The sequence below is a fragment of the Haliotis asinina genome, chromosome 5 (genome assembly GCF_037392515.1).
Source record: "Haliotis asinina isolate JCU_RB_2024 chromosome 5, JCU_Hal_asi_v2, whole genome shotgun sequence".
NCBI lineage: Eukaryota > Metazoa > Mollusca > Gastropoda > Lepetellida > Haliotidae > Haliotis > Haliotis asinina.
This window is the reverse complement of record NC_090284.1, coordinates 43629425-43643285: the sequence shown is the minus strand read 5'-3', so window position 1 is coordinate 43643285 and position 13861 is coordinate 43629425. Positions and strand designations below refer to the sequence as shown.

General features: G+C 36.9%; 1 protein-coding gene across 1 annotated transcript in view; it reads right to left on the bottom strand.

The window, feature by feature from the left end:
• The window catches only part of LOC137284553 (caskin-2-like), a 220385-nt gene that overhangs the window by 161468 nt on the left and 45056 nt on the right, over window positions 1-13861 (bottom strand). The window contains exon 2 of the mRNA XM_067816399.1: window positions 8586-8637. Within this exon, the coding sequence (XP_067672500.1) occupies window positions 8586-8637 (52 nt within the window). The remainder of the gene's footprint in view (window positions 1-8585; window positions 8638-13861) is intronic.

Below are 13861 nucleotides of genomic sequence, written 5' to 3'. Positions count from 1 at the left end.
TGTATGCACTGATATTTCATATATGCTACACATAACTGCATGCATGTGTGGAAATATAATTATGTTTTGTGGAATGAGTTTTTCATTGGACCCATAATATTAAAATTAGTATGCATATTTGGGATACTATTTGTCTTGTTGAAAGCTCCTCACATTATTTTGTGATTGACTTGCGCAAAATAATGCTAGGACAACTTCGAGAAAACATTTCATAAAAAAACCCAAAAAAACAACATTCACCTCCTTTTTATTCTTATCTCGTTTTCAACTCTAAATCTTCAGTCATTTCCTTCCCACCTCACGCACTGGAAGTTTTGAAGGATCCTTCAGAAAAATATCTGGTATAATTTTATGCATGAATTTTATATCAGAGATTGTGCATTAGTCTATTCACATTCCAGTTCATCCTTCAAATTTACTCAAGTCACATTCTGCTCATATTTTACACAAATTTTCACAAATAACCCCCCAAAAAATGGCTGACAGGAAATAAACAGTGACAATTAAGACAGACAAAATATTTAAGTAAGCAAATAATTCTTTAATAGAAAAAGTAACCCTTAACCAGGTCAATAAAAATCTCCTTCCTCCAACAAACGTTTCTCTAACGAAGGTGCTCCACTCTACTTCACCTGGTCTGGCTGGTGTGTTGGTTGAAGGACTACACAGGAGACAGTTGAGAGGGACTGGCCCAGCTGAACTGGCCTACTCGTCATTGTCTACCTGTGTTTGTACAGAGATTACCAGCCTTGACAGAACAATCTAACTCCCTCATATGAGTGGGTGGGTGGGAGGTCACTTGTTGCATGTAGATTACACCTACAACCTCAAACACCTGTTTCTCATATGTCCTACATATCTACGTCATTGGTCAGCAGTCACTGATCACGACATAACAAGAGACAAGGCCTCCAGTTCCATGAACTAACACTTCTGTCCTACTTCAGGTCATCTACTTGTATATACTGATTAATCAATATCATTCAGTCTGGACTCCTATTTAGGTTGCCAGATCATTCAGTTCCCCTTTCTAATAACACAAATGGAAATTATACAGATATTGGTTGTTCCATGTGACCTTGTTCAGACAAATAGTATGAGTACACAGCAAGAAACTAGGAAGGGAGTGCATGATTGACATGTAAAGATAATGTCAAAGATTTGCTGCCAGAACATTGTTGTCACCTATTTCAGTGGAGACCTAAGTAATTACCATAAATTCTGTATATGATATTCACATCCATGTTTTATATATGATCAATACTACATTTAAACAAACATACACTGATGTACATCGCAAGTAACTTCATACTACATGTGTTTTGTCACTATATTTCCAGAGTACTGACTAGCATTTATGACATTATGGACAAACATTAAGGATAGCTTCACTTCATGGTGTGACATTTCGATACAGATTTTGTATTGGTGTCAAGCAGGTAAACTACCATCTAGCCTCTGAAATGAACACTTTACGGAAAAAAAGTTTTTAAATCAAAATAAAATACAATAAAAGAGGAATACTTCCGAAACTGTGGTAATTTAGAACTGCCACACATTCTACACTTGCATGGACTACATTGAATATATTTGTTTCTGGGTCTGAATGACAGATAATCGAGCACAGATAATGTATAACCATTTAAGATGTTTGTATCACTGTGTTGTATCCTTCTCTTTATCACTATCTCCCCAGCGGGAGTTGTCACACAATAATATTCTTTGTTTATTCATTCAATGTTATGTTTCCAATCAATATGCATCAACCAAATCCTTTACCTAAATTTTAAACAGCATTATTTGTGTACATGTTAGTCTTGTAAGTAAACTGAACATGTTAAAGATGGGTACCCGTGAAGGTCTGGGGTAGAATAGGCCCTCAGCAACCCATGCTTGCCATTAAAGGCGACCAAGATTGTCATGAGAGACGACTAACAGGATCTGGTTGTCAGACTTGGTTGACATGTCATCGGTTCCCAATTGCACAGGTTGATGCTCATGCTGTTGATCACTGGATTGTCCTGTCTAGACTTGATTATTTACATACCACTGCCATATAGCTGGAATATTGCTGAGTGTGGCATAAAACTAAACTCACTATTAAAGATGGAATAGGTTTAAACCACAACGTAACACACAAAACAGAAGGAATCACAATCACACCTGTGACACCCCTTTTAGAAACACTGCATCTAATTTCAAGCAGGAAATACTTTCAGAAACAAACTGAATTCATCAAAGCCACTAACACCACATGAAAAATACCCTTTACATCAGAGAATAACTTTAAATATCCATTCATATATATTACAAATAGTCTGTAAAGTCTATATGAGTTCATTTTTTTCATCTATATTTACATTTTCTTAAAATATTCAGGCACTTACATTCTGTATCTTTGCCATGTGTTTTGAACTACACTATATAAATATTCTATTTTGAGCAATGTTCCAAGTCAACATTTTTGTACAGCAAATTATTTAACTGAACAGCAAGATATTCCGGTAGAACATAAGGTAATTTATACATGTCTTCCTTGAGTGGTTCAGGAAAGGTGCCCCATCCTCTCAGCTACCAACGCACTCTACAAACCCGTACCAGACAACATGTTTTGACAGTGATTCTCCCTCCAGCATGCAATATGGTTCATAGGGATGCCATGACCGAAAATGTGCATTCCTTATGCCTGAAAATAATCCTCTATTGTCTAGCATGTGTGTGCACCGAACAAAGTTTATTCAGATGCAAAGAATCCTGAAATGTGTGATTTGAAAATAAGGTGATTTACGAGACACATTTGTGGAACAAGTTGGCCCGAGTCGTACCATGAGCGAACTGTATGCAAATCAATGTCAACGATGCAAGCCACGTTTGTTCTCAAATATGTAGTTCACATGCTAAGAGTAAACAGCAGTGCACTTCCTCGGTTTTTCCCTGTACAAAAACCCAAACAAACAACCACACAATGTTTGACCCACATCTCTTGGTTTAGATGGGCTTCAGAGAAAGGTTTCTCATCATATAAATCTCGATCAAAATTAGTTCTTGATATCAACATTAAATACTCACATTACAAGAATTAATGAGAGAATGAGTTGAGCTGGATTTGCTGCAGCTGCAAATGATATATTCTGGAATAATTACACAACATTAGAAGAATCTTGATAATGGACTTTGAAAGTGTTATTTTTAATGTTAATTAATTTTAACTAATAGATTACAAATAATGCTGACATCATCAATGTGAGATACAAAAAGTCTAACGCTGTTTTCTTTTCATATAAATTATATCGCAGGCATTAGTGAGCAATTTCAATCATTTACAAGAGTTGATTTAATTAATATCAAGAGATATAAGTGTAATATTCTATATATCGTTTATGAGTCTTTTAAAGTTTCAAAACTTGACCTTCACATGAGTTATGCTGACATGTGACTTTGTTATATTTGGGATTACACTTTCTTGGTAAAGTACACATTCTAGTACTTTGTTGAGTTGAGTCACATTTGGGATTCGAACCCAGTCAGGCACCTAACTGCACCTGGACTTAACTAAAAAAATACTAGAATTTGTACTTTACCAAGAAAGTGTAATCCCAAATGCAACATATCTTACATTTGACCACTATCTATGTTGCATTCTGTAATTAACGCTAACATGTTTCTCTGACAAAGGGACTGGTATGATTTGACATTGACATCATGATAACTGATGACTTAAAAATAGTGTACAAAGCATTGTGATATAAGTTCATTACAGCAATATCTCCTATCAGATATCATTTGATCTCACAGAAGCAACATCTTCTGTGGAATCAGGTTTGAATGACATATGGCATAATGTTAAATTTTCTGCACAAACAAGAAACTCTAATAAAAGTAATTCAAATACCACTGGAGAACTGAACCCAACCAATAGTGAGTGAGCAGAGACCATATAATAGATCTCCTATGAGTGAGTGAGTGAGTGAGTGAGCGAGTGAGCGAGCGAATTTAATTTCAAGGTGTTTTTAGCAATATTGCTGCAATTTCACAGTAGGGAACACCAGAAATAGGTCACACATATTGTACCCATGTGTGGAATCTAACCTAGATCTTTCATATGATGACCAAACACTTTAACCACAAGACTACCCCCTACCCACAACAGTGAAATAACACACATACACTGGTTATGGTTAATGTGTCATGCCATGACAGATTTCCTTAACTTATTGTTTATTATCAGTACAGGTACAAGCTGATGTGAAATGACAAATCCATAGCGCACGTAAGAATCAGCAGCTTTTGTAGAATTATACATCTGTGACCATGCCTTCTCTTCCAGAGCATGATCCATGGCTGCTCTTGTGTGACAGTCAGCTTGCCTGACATCTTCATGACTATAATCATCATCAGTATGCTGAATGACGGGTGGGGAGAAATCAAAACATATATCCCTTATGAAAGATCGGAACTAAATGTCCCACACATGTTGACAGCCATGAGTCAGCTACCTAGTGATTCATTACTACCCTTGAAGGGAGAGTTGTATTCATCCGACTAGCATCACCAACAATGGGATGATGACTGGCGTGTGTAAACAGCAAGACAGGTATAGCAATTGACATGAAAAAGGTGTGAAGACCTATTAGTTGGGAAAAGAGTTGCACCTTTCCATTAACAGTGTCCTCTGACATGACGAAGACAATGACACACATTTCAGTAGAGCTGTCACAGGCTTGACATAATCCCGGACACAATACCAAGGAAATACTTAGCCATCATAGGTCAGTCATGATCAAGTAGGACAGAACGTAGGTGCTCCTGATTTCTGTGAATGAACGGATCTCTTTGACCTTGGCAGATACTGCTAAATGTGTAAAGAGGATTACAGAGGATATATCTTAGAGTATGATTGTATAGTATCTGTTTTCACACAACCAATAACACAATCCTCCTTTGTGACACAAAGCGGCTTCAATGTCATCTTTGACTAATAAATCCAAAGGAGTAAGGAAATCTACATGAAATGTACATTCGAAGGAACATAACACAGTTATTCATTTACCAAGCACAACAGCAAACAAATTCCATAACTTAAAATGGTATGATAAACTTTTTGAAGAACAAAATAGATTTTGTTTTCACTCAGCTAGAAGAAAACATTCTGAAAAGACAGAGCCATAAAAAGACATAAATGGTACGCAACAGCTGAAAGAAGACATCGACTGAGGTGAATGTGACCTTGCAGAACCATCCCAGCGAAGACAATCACATATTTCTTGGAAACACCTACCTTGAAATGTTCATTTGGTTAGGCCCACCTCGGTTCCTCAATGAAAGGGTTTTGTTCCTCCTCATTGTAACAATAGTCAACCAAATCGAAAAGTTTCAAATAAATTCAACCACTACTGATCTCAAATGTAATCGAAACAGGAAATACCCTGGAGGGAAAACCTTGTTTCCAAAGAAACATGATTAATAAATGAAGTGCAAACGTTTGCACCTGGAAAAACCCTTAAACGTCCATGAACCTCAACCAAATTCCGTTCTCACCATTTTCTCCAACTTTCCATTAATCCTAGGTAGATTACTATGTTATGCTAGTCAGTGCATGAATCCAGCCGTGTTTACAAATGGAAGCCTCCATTAGCCAATTAAAATTACTTAACAATTTGTGAAAGTAGGCCCCAATGATCTTACTTTTGCAAGATGATATCAAATGTGATATCCTGTTTTAAAACACAATGTATGCGTTCACAAGGCTTTTACAACACAAAATGAAAAACAATCCTTTTCATGAAACTAATTGATTTTACAATTTTTTCAGGATGCATTTTTACTTGGTTTGTCTTATATGTTGAAAAATGTCAAGACTTAATGACACAAATACACATTTCTATTGGGATCCATTGTCAATGAAAAATCTATTTTGATATCTGCCAATATCAAAACCAATTGGAAACATGTACCACTCTAATTCAACTTAAACCAAAATGTCAATATTTTATACACACAAACACAACCACAAGCAACTGCTTAACTGTCCAAAAAGTAATTGATTCACGTTCAGATGTATCTTCGTATGCATAAAGCAGCTCCAAGTAACATAACCAACTGAAACCAACACTGACTATTGAAGTATATCCAAAGTTATCTGCCATAATAGCTACTTAAACCTGACATGCATGAAATTTACAATCGTTAATAGCATCCATACTGCCAATATCACGCCTATCAAGCAGACAATATGAGATATGGATAAAGCAGATGGTAAGACCCAAGAAGATATAACTTCAAGGGGTTGTTCTACTTGGACTCATGCAGAGAATGAGTAGAGTTATACAGAGGGTGGCAACAGGCCATGCCCTTATAAGTTAAAGATGCAGAAAATTGGACTGTCGACCGCAAATAGATGGAGACTTGAACTTGTTTTTATTCAGCTGATTCTATGTATGAATGAATGACTGCCATAGATCCTTCATTCCCAGCTGAGCTGCTATAGACAAGATGTAGATATCAGCTTTCATGTGATGGGCCACAGCCATGCCCCCTCTTCTGTAACCAGACTTAACCCATGAATGAAACATATATTTGGGGAACACAATGATAAAATGTTATGGGAGCTGTTCCTTTCACTCTTTTTAACAATGAACATGAGGTATTTCATATAAATGGATTCTACATACCTATATCAGTGGTTGTAGGCTATAGTAACAATAGACTTCAGAGTGGAAGCTAAACTTGACAAAATAGCCTGATGCTCCCTGTATAAGCTAATTACTAGGAAGGGAAGACGCATTACAGTGAAATCTATTTGGCTGGCTAGTTGCAACACAGATGAGTGGAAGTTCAACCCATCCAAGTGTCGAGACCTTCTAAAATACATCAGTCTAAAGGCTCAGACAGCTCTGGCAACCTGGGACTACTTCAAGTCAGTTTCAAAAGCTGAAATTGCCACAGCCCTATACACTATGGTCAAAAACAATAGGGTGATGGTATATGTTATAATTGACATTGGCCAGCTGACAACATTTTCCCTGTCTGAAACTCCAACTCTGATCATCTTGCTCCTTTTGGAAGGAGCTGATTGCCAGTCTAATGATGGACAGATTTCCTAGTTTACCGGACCACTTACTGGGCAGTCTAGACCAAGACTGCACAGATAGAATAGTCAATCTTCCAACATTGTTAACCAGTCTCTACGACAATTTCATCCACTCTTGCTCCGAAGTAACACTTTTTACACCACTTCTTTACTCAGACTAACAATGAACAAATTACAATGAAGATGTCACAATCTGACCATCCAGCTTAGATAATAGGCACATGACCAGTAGTGTTTCTTATGTTAGAAAGTGGATGTCGCCCAATATAATCACACTGAAAGTCACTTATGTGGAAAAATGATGTGCTGCAGAGTTTCCATTTACCTAATGATAAAAGCAGTAGCCCTGAAGGAAATGTCACCAGTGCCATAGTAATAGACCTCCCCACTAAATGTTTAGTCCTGTTAGTATCTACAGTCCCCAAACCATTTTCTCTTCCGACGGCCTTTCTGTAAGTCCTAAACGTAGCAAGTCTGTAGCCAACATTCAGAATCACCCACTTCAACTGAGCTCCTATTCAGTTTATAAAAGCAGCTGCATTATTTCTACCAAAGTTCTGAAAGTTGAAGATGGGTAGACTTACACCAAGTCTCTGAAAACATACTCATGGAAACATAAGGGAACACATGAATGTAAAAGATTTCCTTATTATTTTCCAGGTTTCTTCACACGCTTTGTATTGCTCTGTGGGGAAAATTCTGGAAATAAATAAAGGAACACCTGTACTTTCAGGTGTTCCTTTACTTGTTTCCATGAGTATATTTTCACAGACTCTGTTTAAGTCAACCATCTTCAACTTAGACTTTTGTTAACTTTGAACCCGCCAACTGTAATTCTAAATGGTTAAAGTATCCAAAGCACTTGTGAAAATTACTCAAATAAGAAACTTTCCTCCACAAATCATTGAGACCAGAGTGACAAAAATAAGTCATCATTATTGTCTACTGATCTCATTATTGTCCTGGTTACAAACTCTAAGGTTGTGGTGATGAGATGGAGAAGCCCCTGCCCGTCCCTTGAGACATACCAACAAATGCACTTAAGGTGTTACACACCGAACACAATGTCACCCAATTACGGTATCTTACCACGACAATTGACGAAACAAATTGTGACCATGATGACAGAGCATTATGGGAGGAAATTCAAAGAAACAATTACATTAGTTTATCTAGAGAAACTCGAGGTCTCATGAATATCCTGTATTGAAAAAGATTAATTTGATACTGTAGAGAGGTTTGATATTTTATGGCAAAGCTTCAAGACCGTGTGTCCACATTTCTCTTGACATCATTTCATGGGCACTGAATGCCGTGAATCAAGCAGTATCAGGGCTGATATTCACATCAATTTGCCTGAAATGTACATCCAATTTTCCCTGCTGGATGGCCCCAAATACTAGCAATTTATCCCTATCTGGAGACAATTTGTCTGTTCAGAAAGCCTAGAGCTTTCTCTTTAGCAAGCCCATGAATATTCATGATATTTACTCACCCATCTCCATCTTGGAAGTTTACGTTGAACTTTTTATTATTTCCAATAAGCTCTGAAAAGAGAAGAAGGAAACCGTAAATAATTGATAGTTAATCAATTTGAAACTGAGTAATGTAATTAACTAGTGTCAATCTCCATCAGAAAGAGAATATGCAATGAATGCAGTCTGTTAACAAACTTAAAATGAATGACAATACATCATACATTTGCTGAAACGTGAGATTAAAAACACAAAAAAGTCACCAGAAATTCCCTTAAGTTGTACTTATTACAACATGTCAACCTTAAGGATTAATCATTTGCTTCAGAAGTGCAATCTTTGTTGCGGAAACAGTAATGATGTTTGTACATTTTAATACCTTCCACAATTCCCAAAGGAGCAATGCAACAAAATAGGTGATGCTCTCACAAATCTGAAGGGAAATGATAGGACCAGCTGTCTTCAACATTACAATTTGCTACGCAGAGCTGATTCCTTGGTAGCTAAGACTATGGTTTGAATCCGGTTTCACCATAATTACATACTAAAGGAAACAAATATTAAAACAGTTCAGATTTTCACGCAGACTACAAATCAAAGCTCGAGAAGAATCCTGAAAAAGAACAAACATGTGTGCTTGTGTTCCCTCATTTGTTTTCTTCAGTATATTTCTTGGTTTGCCTGCACCCACTATACCATGCTTGTAGGTTTCTCTGAACTGTTAAGACCCACATACATTGGATGGTAAAACTGACATACTAACCCACATGATGTGTATACAGTCTGATGACATAATATTCTTCATACCAAGACAGAGATCCTAAACATGATGCAGTTGTGTCATGCCATGATCAATCATTCATCCTTGCTAAATACACATATTATTGGTCAGAACTATAACTAACAGTTGAATTGTTGGGAAAAAACACTAGACATGATTGCGGGTGTCCAGTTCCAAATGATCAGCTATCATCACTGAGTGACTGGTCCTTCCACAGATGTAAAGAATGACTTAGTGTTCATAGAAAGTCAAACACTGACCTGTCAAAGTTTGAAGGGTGTATGTGGGTGTGTGTGGGTGTGTGTGGGTGTGTGTGGGGGTGTGTGGGGGTGTGTGGGTGGGTGAGTGAGTGACCGGGTTTAGTTTTAAGCTGCCTTTAGCAATATTGTAGCAACATTGAAGCAGGGAACAGCAGAAATGTGTCTCACACACTATACTCATGTGGGGATTCGAACCTAGGTATTTGGCATGATGAATGAGTGAGTGGGCAAGTTTTAGTTTTACACAGTTTTTAGCAATATTCTGTTGGACACCAAAAGTAGACTTTATGCACTGTACCCGTGTGGGGAATCGAACCCGGATCTTCAGCTTGATGAGTGGACGTTTAAACCACTTGGCAACCTTGCCGCCCCAGCTTACCATTGATGCAATCATGGAAAACAGTCTTGATACAACGAATAAAAGATCATAATTGAGCATTTCTGAGATTCATGATCATCGGATTCTCTCATCATGTCTTCGGTCTACACATCAAGTTCATGCAACTTGCACCACCAGAGGGCTAACTACACAATATTTCCTAAGCTCATGAGATTTCTTGGCACATTTGTTCTTGGAAAGAGTAACACATAAAGTCTTGTTTTACACAATACATATATTTCCTTACAAAAAGGAATGGTTGATTTCCCACATGGGAACAATGTGTTAAGCCCATTTCTACTGTTCCCCACCATGATATTGCTGGAAAATTCCTAAAAGTGGCAAAAAAATACACAATCACTCACTCATTCACACACTATTTCCTTCAAAGATCTGTTGTATCCTGATGCTGATTTTTTTTCAAATGTCATATTATGACAAAGAACTAGAAGATTCAAAATTAGGTGCCTTTGTATACAGCATTTAATGTAATCATGTTAACTGCAGCGTTTTAGCCTCTTCCTCTTATTTGCCTGTTATCAATGAAAGTAAGAGAACATGACCAAAGCACCTCATGAGTTACAGTCACAATAACATTTATTGGGATTTTTTCCTCCATTTGAACATTTATTCTGACGTTTGCTGCAGACATGTGGTCGATTATCAGCTCCGATCCAGTCTCTGTAAATCCCATCTATACATCATGTATGCCTGCTCATCATCAGCCACAGTAATGGACTATCCTCTTCTCACCACGATCTTCTCAACACTCTTCTCTCCCTTCATACATTAAACACTGTTACCATTAGCAACTGCTCCGATACCACAACACAACTCAACATTACGAATACAACTGCTATTAAAAACTTCTTTACAAAAATTGAATTCATCAAATTTCCAAATCAATTACTCAATTTACATCGCCTCTCTCTCCAAAGTCCTCACAACCAGACAAATCAAACGGGGACAAATGTTTCCGATATTATCAAACCCTTAAATTATCTGCACAATAGCAGAGCAGTGCCATCAAGCCCATGAAGCTGAAGTATAGCCAGCCAACTGTCCGGAAGGCTTGAAGACAGAACTGAGGCCATGTTTGCAGGCGTATTTGTGAAGAATTCAGGGACAAGATGACTGTTTGTTTACAGTCCTTCACCAACCCCCCTGACAGAAACCATGTTCTCAAATTCTCAATCCTTGTCAAAGAGAGTTATGCTCTAGGAGGGCTCTTGTTCTGTTAGTTTTTGTAAAAGGTGTCTGTTTGCCTAAAGAAATTATATTCCTTTTCAAAAGCAAGATTGTGATGATATCTGCATTTTAATGCAGTTTGAATTTAGAAAACCCAAACCCTGTAGAAGATGTGAAGCTTGCGCCATCGATAAATTGAATTTGTATGTAATTCCAAGCAAAGCTCAAAGCTTTCAGCATTTGACATTCCAATTTGTGGCATGTGGAGAGAAGAGTTTTTCCATGCTGTTTATGGGTGATATTGTGTCCACACATCACAACAAACTGTCATCAGGGCAACCATATTTGAAATGTATGGGATGGGGTGAGGCTACAACCACGGGGGTTAATATGTTGTCATATCAGAGGCCATTGTGACCCTCCTAGACTTGCACAAGTTTATAAGGTAATAATTAATAGTTAGATAACAATTTCTACCAAATATTAATAACAGATTTTACCATCCACTTATATAGACTTGCCTCTAAAAGGATAGAATTACAATACATTCATATGCTTAGTACTAAGCAAACCTTTGGAGCAAAGCTATGATAACACTGAAATCATCAACGACATTGTATATATTCTCCTGTTGTTGTTTTTTAAATAACTACCAGCACTGGAAACAGGCACTGGTTCTCAAATACTCACCATACCGCCTAAGAGTTAAGGTAATGTAGAGAGTTTGACAAGAAGATGCTGTAAAGACTAGTGGACAAAAAATTCAATTTTTATTGCTGACAGCCTATCTAACTAATATTTTTCTATGTAGAATGCCGAGAGAAAGAGTTTGGGTACAAGCAGCCATTCCACCATATTTCAAACTCTTCCTACAAATAAAGCTTTTAAACTTTTGGGACGATAACATCAATTCTACCATGACTTCAGTAAATACTTGATTGCAATTGGTTAATCAAAGTCATTCAGAGGTATATAATCACGTTATATACTTCTGATTTTCCAACACATTATGTATTTGTTTAAAATCTGAATAACGCAGTTATGGTAGACGCGTAACACATTCAGTTTTAAATCAAATTAGAGCTATTCTAATTTCATTATGTACCTCTGATTTTCCAATACAGTATGTTTATCTTCTTAATACATAACAGAAATACTGACTTATCTCTGCTGATAATGATGCAAATGGAAACTGATGTTAGATTCAAAAACATATATTACATAGTACCTGTATTAGACCAGACTAAAGCACGACTAGTCTACCCTGAGATCCTATATCGCCAATCCCAAGAGATGATAATCCTAGATTTAAACACTGACAACAATGCACTCTCTAAAACACTTTATATGCATATCCTTTTCACTTTCAATTCAATGAATAGCAAAGTCAAAAGACTATAAAATTAATTATATTTTTATTTTGACTTGACATTTGGCTTAAGTGTTGAAGCTTTCTGGCAACAGACCAGAATATCTGTCTGACACTGAGCAGTACCAGTGTGGGTTAGCTGATGTACACCCTACTGCTACCAGTCAAATGACTGACAGCAAGATCAACAGCTGATGAAATCAATGCAATGTTCTCATAACAGTGAGTTCAGGTAGTTTGCCAGCATGTTTTATAATTAAGAAAATGTGGACCACATCCTAATTATAACAGTGTAAAAACAGTGAGTGGGTTTTACACTGCTTTCAGCAATATTTTATCAATATCACAACGGACACCAGAAAAAGGCTTCAATTTTTGTACCCATGTGGGGAATCAAACCCAGGTCTTTGGTAGACAAGCACATGCTTAATCCCTACGCCACCCTACTACTCCCAGGACAACAGGATGGAGCCAAGTCAGCTAATTTGCATCAAATGAAGGCCAATACTTCACAAAACAAATGAAGAGATAAACATGATTTAAAAAATATATTGGTAAAAGGCACTAATTTTGCATATTTTGCCAATTTCTAAACCCAACCAAACATTTCTCTTTACCTGCTTGCCAATGTACACATAGGCGGTTTCAATGCTAATGCAACTGAAAGACCAAGTGGTCCTTTTTCAATCACTCAATAAAAATGGATGAGATTTGTTTTATGTCACTGAAAAACGTTCAAGCTATTTCCATGAAGGGAGATGTACACCAGGTATTGGTGTGACAAGCCAACACTTGAACCATTGAAAACCCCTGGAGTTATCATACTTCCACACAAGCAGTGTGTCAATATAAGACTACATATCTTCACAGGTGATTTTAATGGCATATCAAGTTAATGGTATGACAGTTTCAAGGTAATTCTTCATTTTAAGAGTAAAATAAGCATTCATATCACTCTAGAACATCCTGAATATTATGTCTTTCAAATTCACAACAATTTGCTAGCCCAAGACCATTAAATTATGTCAAGGACACAAAAATATCCAGTGACTGTAGCCATAGCAACTTCATCATTAAGCCGTTCTTAATGCTTCAGTTTGGCTACAAACCAGAGCCTAACAGTACTGATACATACAAGATATTTATTGTGCAAACATTCCATGTAGGAACAGTGGCAATATTCATAAACTACGTAAACAAGATATATAATAAGTCAGGGCAATAATGCATACACTAACACAAATCTGTATTGTATGACGACCTAGTACAATCTGAAGATCTTTATTTGATTGAAGTTATACATATGATACTAAAGTAAA